Raw genomic sequence first — 13,391 nt, 5'->3', positions numbered from 1 at the left:
CACCGTGCGAAACGGAGCTTGGTCGCCATCCTGTGTCCCCCCACTACACTCTTACCATGTAACATATTTGTGAGTACGAAATAAAAGAAGATTTCATTCAGCTGGTTGCGGTGAGTTGCCGATTTTTTCCTGCTCTTTTAAAACGTCTTCTTGCACTATTGTTAATCAGAGCACCACCTCCAGCATTCCTAGTCCAACTCTGCCATTTCATCATTGTTCTATACTCAGAAAGGGAAGCAGTGCCGTGCTGGCTATCTACAAACTGTATTAATTCAAGAATGCAGAATATGAAAAAACCCTCATTGAGGCCTATTGGACTCCTACTGTTTAGCCGATAAATCCAATGTGCCTCCTCCCGTAAGAGGAGGCCATCCATGTTCCCCTGATGTGGACCCAATATCATTTAACGTAAACCCACAAAAGGCCAAAGTGTCAATTCTGCCATTGTGTTGACATCTAATATGTCTAGCCAGGGGAGTATCGGTATTGGTTCTGACCATGCTCAGATTTTTTCTGATCCTGCAACGGAGATCTTGTGTAGTTTTCCCAATATATATCTTGGGGCATGGACACTGAGCGATATAAATAAAATTTTTGCTACAGTTAATTAATGTAATCAAAAATTGTGTAGCTCCGTCCATCTGAAGGATTTACAAAGGTCTTTGCTTTTTTCAAGTATTTACAAAAGGTGCAGTGGCCACAGAGAAAGGAACCATGTGGTCTTCCAGGTAGCCAAGTCAACATTCGTTCTACTGGTGCATGAAAATGGCTATGTACCAGCAGGTCACGGAGGTTAGAACCCCTACGGTAAGTAACATTAGGTTTGGGACTCAATCTATCTTTCAGATCATTATCAGATAAGAGAATATGCCGGTGCCGTTGTAAAATGTGCATCATTTGCGTGGCATATGAATCATAAATGCCAATACATTTTTGGGGATGGGGTGTATCTTTATTTGGTGATTTTGTGAAGAGGTTGAATGCCAACACGATCATGATGAAGTTCACCTCGGAGGTAGGGGGGCAAAACTATAAATTTCTTGGATATCTCCATATATATTGACAACAACAATCGGATACAAACAAACCTCTACCGTAAGCCCACTGCCATGAATAGCTTCCTACATTGGGATAGTTGGCATCCCAGCTCACTAAAGAAAAGCATACCTATCGGCCAGTATCTCCAACCGAGGAGAAACTGCTTGGACAATCAATACATCAAACAAGAATGCAACCAACTTATGTCTAGATTTGTCCACAGGGGTTACCCCAAAAAATACTTGAGGACTGTGTTCAACAGAGCATCTAGGAGTAACCGTACTGAGTTATTGTCATCTAACCATCCAGTCACACAAACAGATAACATCATAAGATGTATTGGCATCTATGATTCATATGCCACACAAATGATGCAAATTTTACAACGGCACTGGCATATTCTCTTATCTGATAATGATCTGAAAGATAGATTGAGTCCCAAACCTTATGTTACTTATCGTAGGGGTTCTAACCTCCGTGACCTGCTGGTACATAGCCATTTTCATGCACCGGTAGAACGAATGTCGACTTGGCTACCTGGAAGACCATAGGGTTCCTTTTCCTGTGGCCACTGCACCTTTTGTAAATACATGAAAAAAGCAAAGACCTTTGTAAATCCTTCAGATGGACAGAGCTAAACAATTTTTGATTAAATTAATTGCTGTAGCAAAAATGTTATTTATATCGCTCCGTGTCCATGCCCCAAAATATATTTTGGGAAGACTACACAAGAGCTCCGTTGCAGGATCAGCAAACATCTGAGCATGGTCAGAACCAATACCGATACTCCCCTGGTTAGACATATTAGATGTCAACACAATGGCAGAATTGACACTTTGGCCTTTTGTGGGTTTACGTTAAATGATATTGGGTCCACATCAGGGGAACATGGATGGCCTCCTCTTACGGGAGGAGGCACATTGGATTTATCGACTAAACAGTAGGAGTCAAAAATGCCTCAATGAGGGTTTTTCATATTCTGCATTCTTGAATTAATACATTACATATTTTGCTCTAAGAACTTGTACCACACCAATGGAATTCTTCTCTCTTCCCCTGACATACTTACCTCAATTGGTCTGCTATACCTTGGTTCCTTCTTACATGCTTACCACCTCTGTTCTGGCTCATGTAGTCTATATACTTGGCTCATCTGGTGTGTCACGTTCTTTTTCTTCTTTTTTCTCGATATATTTTTTACCCTCTTCACCCCCCCCCCCTTCCCTTCCTCTTTTTTACATTAAAGGGGTATTCCAGGGAAAAAACTTGTTTATATATATCAACTGGCTCTAGAAAGTTAAACAGATTTGTAAATTACTTCTATAAAAATATTTTAATCCTTCCAATAATTATCAGCTGCTGAAGTTGAGTTGTTCTTTTCTGTCTGGCAACAGTGCTCTCTGCTGACATCTCTGCTTGTCTCCGGAACTACACAGAGTAGAAGAGGTTTGCTATGGGGATTTGCTTCTACTCTGGACAGTTCCCGAGACACGTGTCATCAGAGAGCACTTAAAGGAGATATATATAAAAAAAAAAGAAGAGATGCGCTCCTAGTGGAGAATCATAAGGTGGGTTGACGTGTGGGCGTGTCTTTTGCACCTTACCGTGTAGCGTTGTGCTGAGGGCACAACACCTTGATGAGCTTGTAGACTCGCTGGGGTTTGTAGTTGAAAATACGGGCGGCAGCCTGGGCGTCCTTCACCGTGACCTCCAGGCCGTGGTGTAGCTTTAGTATGAGGAGAACCGAAAAGATAGGACTTGCTTAGCCCTTGGCGCCTATTCCCCAAGTAACGATTCCAGCCGGTAGTAGTCCATAAAACAACTGGCCTTTATTGGTAAAAAAGAAGGGTGCAACACATTGGTTTCGAACCCGGGCCAGGTTCTTCATCAGGCAGTGGTTGTTACAAGAGCACATTCCCGCTCGTTTAAATATACACCTGTGGACCGGCATAGAACTGCTGCCGGGTCACCGGGTCATTGCAATTAACACATTTTGGCAAAAGGTTTTTTTACACATAAGGAAATTAACAAACATGAAACTCTTAAAATATGTAAAGCAGAATTATAGATATGGTATAACACCTCTATATTGGTTAAATTAGCACTTCTACCCTCGTCACTCCTAGGAGGCGCTGAGGTCTCCCTTAGAAGGTGCCCACTGCTGTTGGGCTGCGGTCAAGCTGCGAATATTAACAAGATGAGGAACTCTTCGCAGGTTGGTGCGCCAGGTTTGTGATATTCATATTAGGTATTGGAACCTTGTAACTTCTAGGAGGCGCTGTGGTCTCATGTACGAGTACCCACTGTTGGCAGGCTGCGGACCGGTTTGTCCAAACGGGTCCGCAGCCTGCCAACAGTGGGCACTCGTACATGAGACCACAGCGCCTCCTAGAAGTTACAAGGTTCCAATACCTAATATGAATATCACAAACCTGGCGCACCAACCTGCGAAGAGTTCCTCCTCTTGTTAATATTCGCAGCCTGACCGCAGCCCAACAGCAGTGGACACCTTCTAAGGGAGACCTCAGCGCCTCCTAGGAGTGGCGAGGGTATAAGTGCTAATTTAACCAATATAGAGGTGTTATACCATATCTATAATTCTGCTTTACATATTTTAAGTGTTTCATGTTTGTTAATTTCCTTATGTGTAAAAGAACTTTTTGCCAAAATGTGTTAATTGCAATGACCCGGTGACCCGGCAGCAGTTCTATGCCGGTCCACAGGTGTATATTTAAACGAGCGGGAATGTGCTCTTGTAACAACCACTGCCTGATGAAGAACCAGGCCCGGGTTCAAAACCAATGTGTTTCACCCTTCTTTTTACCAATAAAGGCCAGTTGTTTTATGGACTACTACCGGCTGGAATCGTTACTTGGGGAATAGGCGCCAAGGGCTAAGCAAGTCCTATCTTTTCGGTTCTCCTCATATCAGAGAGCACTTAGACAGAAAAGAACAAATCAACTTCAGCAGCTCATAAGTACTGAAAGGATTAGGATTTTTTAATAGAAGTAATTTACAAATCTGTTTAACTTTCTGGAGCCGGTTGATATATAAAAATAAGTTTTTTCCTGGATAACCCCTTTAACCTCTTCAGGACATAGGGCGTATGGATACGCCCTGAATCCTGAGTCCTTAAGGACCGAGGGCGTATCCATACGCCCGTGGGAATTCCGGCCCCCACCGCTAGCCGGTTGGGGACCGGAGCCGGATGCCTGCTGAAATCGTTCAGCAGGCATCCCGGCATATCGCCCAGGGGGGTCATTATGCCCCCCCATGTCGGCGATCGCCGCAGATCGCTGGACAATTCAGTCCAGCGATCTGCGGCGATTCCGGGTCAATCGGGTCTCCAGTGACCCGGTGACCCGGAATTACTGGCTGTTCGGGGCCGTCTCTGACGGCCCCGAACAGCCAGAGCCTGCAGGGGTGAGGTGGCACTGGTGCCACCTCACGATCGCCCTGATTCGTCGGCCGGATTACCGGCCGACCAATCAGGGCGCCTGCTGCGGGTGTCACTCCCGCACCCGCTCCGCCCCTCTTCTGGAGGACGTGAGCGGGTGCGGGAAGACGACCCCAGGTGCTGGGGACCCCGATCCCCGGCGTCCCTGTTGGGATCGGGGCCCCAGGAGCAGCTGCGGCGGCGGGACTGACCTGCAGCGTCTGGATCGTTGGAGGTGAGTGACAGCCTCCTGCTGTTGCTTAGCAACAGCTCCCAGCATGCAAAAAGGGCATGCTGGGAGCTGTAGTTATGCAACAGCAGGAGGCAGACCACCACAACTCCCAGCATTCCCTTCTGGGCATGCTGGGACTTATGGTTTTGCAACAGCTGGAGACACATTCTCTCTATGGAAAAGTGTACCTTCAGCTGTTGTCTAACTACAACTCCCAGCTTGCACAAACAGCTAAAGTGCATGCTGGGAGTTGTAGTGGTGCATCTGCTGGTTGCATAACTACAACTCCCAGCATGCCCGTTGGCTGTCGGTGACTGCTGAGAGTTGTAGTTTTGCAACAGCTGAAGGCACACTGGTTGTGAAACTCAGAGTTTTTTTTTTACCTAACTCAGTGTTTCACGACCGGTGTGCCTCCAGCTGTTGCAAACTACAACTCTCAGCAGTCACCGTACACCATGCACCGTACATGCTGGGAGTTGTAGTTTTGCAACAGCTGGAGGCACACTGGTTGTGAAACACTGAGTTAGGTCACAAACTCCGTGATACATAACCAGTGTGCCTACAGCTGTTGCAAAACTGCAACTCTCAGCAGTCACCGACAGCCAACGGGCATGCTGGGAGTTGTAGTTATGCAACAGCTGGATGTCCCCCCCAATGTGAACGTACAGGGTACACTCACATGGGCGGAGGATTACAGTAAGTATCTGGCTGCAAATTTGAGCTGCCGCAAACTTTCTGCTGCAGCTCAAATTGCCAGCGAGAAACTACTGTGAACCCCCCGCCCGTGTGACTGTACCCTAAAAACACTACATTACACTAACACAAAAAATAAAATAAAAAGTAAAAAACACTACATATACACATACCCCTACACAGCCCCCTCCCCAATAAAAATGAAAAACGTCTGGTACGCCACTGTTTCCAGAACGGAGCCTCCAGCTGTTGCAAAACAACTCCCAGTATTGTCGGACAGCCGTTGACTGTCCAGGCATGCTGGGAGTTTTGCAACAGCTGGAGGCACCCTGTTTGGGAATCACTGGCGTAGAATACCCCTATGTCCACCCCTATGCAATCCCTAATTTAGGCCTCAAATGCGCATGGCGCTCTCACTTTGGAGCCCTGTCGTATTTCAAGGCAACAGTTTAGGGTCACATATGGGGTATCGCCGTACTCGGGAGAAATTGTGTTACAAATTTTGGGGGGTATTTTCTGCTTTTACCCTTTTTAAAAATGTAAAATTTTTGGGAAAACAAGCATTTTAGGTAAAAAAAAAATTTTTTTTTTACATATGCAAAAGTCGTGAAACACCTGTGGGGTATAAAGGTTCACTTAACCCCTTGTTACGTTCCCCGAGGGGTCTAGTTTCCAAAATGGTATGTCATGTGGTTTTTTTTTTGCTATCCTGGCACCATAGGAGCTTCCTAAATGCGGCATGCCCCCAGAGAAAAATTTGCGTTCAAAAAGCCAAATGTGACTCCTTCTCTTCCGAGACCTGTAGTGCGCCAGCAGAGCACTTTTCATCCCCATATGGGGTGTTTTCTGAATCGGGAGAAATTGGGCTTCACATTTTTAGGGGTATTTTCTGCTATTACCCTTTTTAAAAATAAAAAAAATTGGGAAAACAAGCATTTTAGGTAAATTTTTTTTTTTTTTTTTTTACATTTGCAAAAGCCGTGAAACACCTGTGGGGTATTAAGGTTCACTTTATCCCATGTTACATTCCCCGAGGGGTCTAGTTTCCAAAATGGTATGCCATGTGTTTTTTTTTTTGCTGTTCTGGCACCATAAGGGCTTCCTAAAGGTAACATGCCCCCCAAAAACCATTTCAAAAAAACGTACTCTCCAAAATCCCCTTGTCGCTCCTTCCCTTCTGAGCCCTCTACTGCGCCCGCCGAACACTTTACATAGACATATGAGGTATGTCCTTACTCGAGAGAAATTGGGCTACAAACACAAGTAAAAATTTTGTCCTTTTACCCCTTGTAAAAATTAAAAAATTGGGTCTACAAGAACATGTGAGTGTAAAAAATGAAGATTGTGAATTTTCTCCTTCACTTTGCTGCTATTCGTGTGAAACACCTAAAGGGTTAAAACGCTGACTGAATGTCATTTTGAATACTTTGGGGGGTGTAGTTTTTATAATGGGGTCATTTATGGGGTATTTCTAATATGAAGGCCCTTCAAATCCACTTCAAACCTGAACTGGTCCCTGAAAAATACTGAGTTTGAAAATTTTGTGAAAAATCGGAAAATTGCTGCTGACCGTTGAAGCCCTCTGGTGTCTTCCAAAAGTAAAAACTTGTCAATTTTATGATGCAAACATTAAGTAGACATATTGTATATGTGAACCAAAAAAAAATGTATTCGTAATATCCATTTTCCTTACAAGCAGAGAGCTTCAAAGTTAGAAAAATGCTAAATTTTCAAATTTTTCATCAAATTTACGGATTTTTCACCAAGAAAGGATGCAAGTATCGACAAAAATTTACCACTATGTTAAAGTAGAATATGTCACGAAAAAACAATCTCGGAATCAGAATGATAACTAAAAGCATCCCAGAGTTATTAATGTTTAAAGTGACAGTGGTCAGATGTGCAAAAAACGCTCCGGTCCTTAAGGCCAAAATGGGCTCCGTCCTGAAGGGGTTAAGGCATATCACCACATATAATATGCAAATTTTATAGACATTTATTATACAATCTTTGTTACACAATTATTCACCAATTATTATTTATTATCTTGATATTTGTTGTGTTTCTTAATATATACATTTTGATGGTGTCCATGTTGCACCTCTTCAGCACCAGCATAGTTTTATTAATATTTTTTTAACTTTATTATTATTATTATTATTAATTTTATTATTATTTTTGGTTTATAATAATTGGGATGCATACGAATAGCAAGTAGTTGTGCCTTAGATGTTGCCACATCTTTATTTATTGTATAGTCTTGGTTTATAATTATATGCAGTATATGGGGTAGAAGTATATGATTCAGCGATTATTATGACATGTATACCTACTAAGATTAACCTGCACTCATATAATCTGTTGGTGTCCAGCCATTAGATGCAGTGACCCCCTAGTGAATATATACTCTGGGTTTCATAATGATATACAGCCTATGGGGCAGATCCACCTGATATAGTGATCACTGTTATTCATATATCTGCCACGATGTGCCCCTGGAGACTGTGGATGATATCATACTAATGATCGTCCCTTCCTCTTCTTTTTTTCTTCATGCGCTGACATGCGCGATTTTATGGCGCACAGACAGTTGTGTGCTTGCAGCGGCATTTGGGTTCGGTGACATGCGCGATTTCTCATGCATGCGCACTAATGGTTTTGCGTGTGCATTTGTGTTGAAGTCCGGACTCCTGCGTTTGGATTCCAGGCATGCGCCCTGGACACAGGTCCCTGGTGACTACAACAGACAATGCGTGGTGCAACATTATGCCATCAGCGGTATGTTTACCACACATGACATGAGTTTTGAGGGGACAGCTACTTCTGACATCAAGGGAGTCTATATAAAGGGAGATAGTACTTCCGGTGCTCACTAGCCGCCAGTCCTCTGATGAAGCTGGGTTGCCAGCAGAACATCAGTACTTAGGCCTGTGTGACATTTTAATTGCAGCGTCATAGTCAGCCAGTATCTCTATCTATTGTAGCCAAATAGGTGGCCATACAAAAATAACGGCACAATATTATAGTAGCTACATGATGAGCTCATCAGCGTCTATGTGCTACCTTATAGCTGTGTTTTTAATACAGTGTGGTACTGACATCTAGTGGTGTCAAGTTGAATCACAAGAGTTATTCTTATTCAAGTATTTAATAAAAGTTACATTTTATTCCTTTTATTTGGGGGAGAGGGGGGTTCTATTTTAGGGTACCCCTTTGGGGGTTTCCCCCTAAAGTTGTTGTTTGATGTTTATTACCCTGTCACCTACCAGGGTTTGTTGTATGGGCGCTGCCTCCAAGACGAGGACGTGATGTCATGGCCACGCCCCCTAGTGACGTCACACAACACCCCCTCCATTCATGTCTATGGGAGGGGGTGTGGCGGCCGTCACGCCCACTCCCATAGACATGAATAGAGGGGGTGTGACATGACGTCACTAGGGGGTGTGGCCGTGACATCACGTCCCCGTCTTGGAGGTAGTGCCCGACAAAGAATGCCGGGGGCTGCACCGAGATCGCGGGGGTCCCCAGCAGCGGGACCCCTGTGATCATACATCTTATCCCCTATTCTTTGGATGGGGGATAAGATGTATAAAGCCAGAATACCCCTTTAAACATACAAACAATTTTTGTTATCTATTTATTCTCATGAACCTTGTATGAGAAAAAAAAATAATGGCAAAAAGATAAAACTGTGTTACTAAAACTAATATGGTTGCAGGCAGCAACAGGGAACGTGGATCCCTCCTGTTAAAACCACCCCAGCAGCCATACTTTACCAACAACAGGGGATTGGGAAGCACTGCAAAAATCCATGTCAATATAGTTTCTGTCCTTTATTTTTGTCATCTTACCATTGTCCACATTCAGCTTCTGGTAAGGAAGCAAGCTGCTAGTAGAAGAACTGCTTCTTGCGGTGGAACATGGGTTGCTGTAACTGCTGTAAAAAAGTAAGCCCAGTGTAAATGCAGAATGTTGTCTTTGTATTCTTTTTTACATGCTGCTAAACTATACATAAGACACTGAAAAAGAAATCTGCAATAAATACATAAAGAAAAAATATGCGAAAAGAACAAGAAATCTTTAATCCATTTAAATGACTGAAAAGAAACAGATGGTTTAAAATGATCAATACGCTTAATATAATTGGAGAAAACCCTGTGAACCCTATGATTTTCTAAGGACCTAAAACCGTATGAAACTGAATAAAGGAAACTGATGGCAAAGCCGATTCCATAGTTTCCTACAGGGTCAGTTTTGTATACAGTGGTATAAGCTGTTATGCTGGTTGCCTGTCAAAGCTGTATAAAAAAAACACTTCCATATGTACTATACATATACAGTTCATCTTCTTTCTGCACATTTTACCAAATTGTGTATGCTCATCTGCCCAGACCAAGAGACTTCATCTGATGGGACTCTTCATTATACAGATTCACCTCTCTTAAAGGGGTACTCCACTGGGCAGCATTTGGAACATTTAGTTAAGAACACTGTGTGTGCACTGCGGGGGTCGGCCACACCGCCCGTGACATCAGGCCACGCCCTCTCAATGCAGGTCTATGGGAGGGGGTGTGACGGCCATCATGCCCCCCCCCATAGATTTGCGTTGAGGGGGCGTGGCATGATGTCACGAGGGGCGTGGCCTACCTCCGCAGCGTGCACACAGCATTCTGAACTAAATGTTCCAAACGCTGGCCAGTGGAGTACCCCTTTAAGGGTTGAACAATACAATTAGCTTTTGTCTTCATATTGGTGTATATTTTTTACATATCTTTTTGCATGTGCCGTTTTGCACAAACATCTAGCGAATTTTAAACATCCCTGTATCTCAAGTGATTTTTGCAAAACTGACTTGGTAGATGTTTTTTCACTGGTGTGCATGCAGTGGTCAGAAATGTATGACATTTTCACAAATATACAACACAAAGCACAGAAAAACCACCCCCGTGCAGAGCTCTAGGAAAAAGCTTTCTTACAATTTTTTTCTTATTTTTTTTCTTATTTTTTGTGTAATACAACAAATCGTGCAAACTTTTAATACATTTCCCTCAATTTCATGAAATGCAACACACAAAAAAAACACACAAGAAAAGCGACTACAAGGACCAATGATAAATCCGCCCCCCCATACAGTCTTTTACAGGACTTAAAGCGTTACTGTCATTAGTAAGAACATTTTAAAAAAAATGCTTAAATCAGTGTAGTAATGTGCCCTAAAACCTGTATGCATAATAATATGTATAAGTATGTAAAATACCTTTTGATCTATGTATTACTCTGATGAATCTATTTGCATTTCTCTGAGAGGCTGAGGGTGTTTCCCCTGGAACATGATGAGTTCCTCTCCTCCCCCCTCCTCCTCCCTTGTTATAAGGTCTGCACAAACATTTTTACATTTGCAAAACTTTCTACCTAAATGCATACTTTATATAACTGTAATGCAGCCATGTGAAACTATATGGTGCAAGGACAGAAGAAAAACCTGCATTTTGTGCCAAAAAAAAATGTTTTTACATTTTCATAGCTTTGTAACCAAAGTGCATGCTTTTTATAACCCTAAGGCAGCCATGCGGAACCTATATGGTGCAAATACACGAGAAATAATTTCATAAAATGACCAAAGAGAAATTATTTTGCATATCAATAATAGTTTAGCACCTTGTATTGCTTGTCACTGTGCATGAAAATGCTTTTCTTATAGACTGCATGCTGACCACACCTCCCTTCCCCTCCCCCCAGATATTTTGGTCCTTTTTTTTGATGGACCAAAAAGGCTGGAGACAGAGACTCCTAGTGGCCAATTTTGAAAACTTTTATTCACATATTTATCAATCAAATTTTTTTTAATGAAGTATATTAGAAAAATGCTTAGTTTTTAAAGAAGTTTTAAATGGAAAAAAGTGGCATTGTCATTTACAGAAACTTTTATTGTCATTTACTAAAAAACTTTTTGTATTTTGTAGTACTACTGATAAGATGACTTTTTTAAATATACATTTAAATTAAAAAAATTTCAGTTTAACAAAAAAAAAAATTCAAATGAATAAAGCCGCCACTAGGGGTCATCTATCTTTATGCAGACAGACTACTCTGTATTTTGCAGCATACTGAATACCAGCCATAAAGTGTGTTGGTATCCAGTATAGGAGATCACAGCTGCACCAATGTACCCTCCAGCTGTTCCTAAACTACAACTCCTATGATGGAAGTTGTAGTTTTGCAACAGCTGGGGGTACAATCTTTGTCAAACTCTGTTTTAGAGCTGTGTATTCTCCAGCTGTGTGCCTCCAGCTCTTGCAAAACTACAGACAAAGCATGTGTGGGCATGCTGGGAGTTGTAGTATTGCAACAGCTAAAGGCCAACACCGCTTTAACTTGAAAGTAGGAGATGGTCCAGCACTTCGTGAAAATGCAGCTTTATTGAAGATCACAGCACACACATAAAACGACTATACCATCAGACGCATTTCGAGCACATGCGCTCTTCCTCGGTGACACAGTGCTTTACAAACACTGCAGCTCCAGCTGTTGCAAAACTGCAACTCCCAGCATACTTAAACAGCCAAAAGCTTTGGTATATGTTGATTAGCATCCAGCTTTACTAGGAACAGATAGAAAATGTATGCTTAAAAACTACTGTGCAGTGATTTGCAGACTGCCAGGCTGCTCCAAAACTCAGAGCAGATGGGTCATCACAGTGAGGGAGAGAGACGGACACGCCCCCTACACAAGGCAAAGCAAGTGAGCAAATTATAAATGCTATTTGTTAGGGATATATAGGTCCTAGACACATAAAAATTATTATGTACATGATTAGGATTAGGTACTGAGAAACATATATATTTTTTTTGCCAATATGACAGGTACGCTTTAAAAGCCACACACCTTTTAAATCTCACAATTTTTTTTTTTACTACCATAGGCAAATAATGTTGCTGCTGTATGTAGATGGGAAGATATAAGTTATGATAATGGTAATATTTCAGCATACAGTCAAAAAAAAACCACAACATTTCTAATACTTACAGTGTGTCACTGGTGGGGCTGGATGAATGCATGTACATATTTTGGTATTGCTGAAAGATGTTGTTAGTGTAACTAATTGAATCAGAATTACGGACTCCATAGGAATTGGTAGGAGAGGAGGCAGGGTAGTGTCCAGGCCTGATCGGCTTGGCTGGAAAAAAAAAAAATATATATTAGTAACTACATACAGGTATCACCCCAATAATGAGTCATAGAGTAAAATGAGCTTCTAAAGCATGGACGATGTCAGTCTACAGTAACCCATATCCAAATTATGCAATTCCCTGCCTAGTCCCCAGTCCTCTCTGCTTCATCCTGCTTCTAAGTTGTCCCAACCCTGCTCAACCAATTTCTGACTAAGGCTGCATTCACATCTCGTTTTTACACTACGGGTGCCGGATCCGGCTGGGGGAGGGGCAAACCGGGCTCTCCCGTACCCCAGCCGGACCAGCGCTGAACTCTCTTGGCATAGCGAAGTATACTACGGTTTTAGGTCCAGTCACAAAACTGGATACAGGTCAAAAAAAGAGCCGACCGGAGTCACCGTTTGACTCCGGTTGGCTCATTAAAGTGAATGGAGTTGAACGCTGGTCCGGCTGGGGTACGGGAGAGCCCGGTTTGCCCCTCCCCCAGCCGGATCTGGCACCCGTAGTGAAAAAACAAGATGTGAATGCAGCCTAAGGCAGGTCACCTCTGTTGCCAGTGATTGCCTGAGCGATCAGTTTCTATAGGTTAATGAAGTCATCAAGAGCAGGAAAAAGTGCAGAGGACCAGGGACAGTCACAAAGGCAAAGACAGGGGATCGAAGAAAGTATAGGCATGGGTATTTTTTAAGTTAGCAAGTGTAGCATTTAAAAAAAAAAAAAAGATCATCCCAGGACAACCCCTCTTAGTGAATTTATTTACATATCACAACAGTACTGAGGATAGGAATTAAGTGATAAACTAGGCACATACTACAAAAAC

General features: G+C 42.6%; 1 protein-coding gene across 5 annotated transcripts in view; it reads right to left on the bottom strand.

The window, feature by feature from the left end:
• KIF5A (kinesin family member 5A) overlaps positions 1–13,391 on the bottom strand; it is a 158,867-nt gene that overhangs the window by 7,830 nt on the left and 137,646 nt on the right. For all 5 annotated transcript variants that reach the window (XM_056562563.1, XM_056562564.1, XM_056562565.1 and 2 more), the window contains 2 exons: positions 12,426–12,576; positions 9,251–9,336 (listed from right to left, as the gene is read on the bottom strand). In XM_056562563.1, coding sequence (XP_056418538.1) covers positions 9,251–9,336; positions 12,426–12,576 — 237 coding nt within the window. The remainder of the gene's footprint in view (positions 1–9,250; positions 9,337–12,425; positions 12,577–13,391) is intronic.

This window comes from Hyla sarda, chromosome 2, assembly GCF_029499605.1.
Source record: "Hyla sarda isolate aHylSar1 chromosome 2, aHylSar1.hap1, whole genome shotgun sequence".
NCBI classification, from domain to species: domain Eukaryota; kingdom Metazoa; phylum Chordata; class Amphibia; order Anura; family Hylidae; genus Hyla; species Hyla sarda.
Note: the sequence above shows the minus strand (reverse complement) of the source record. Positions and strands in the feature narration are given on the sequence as shown.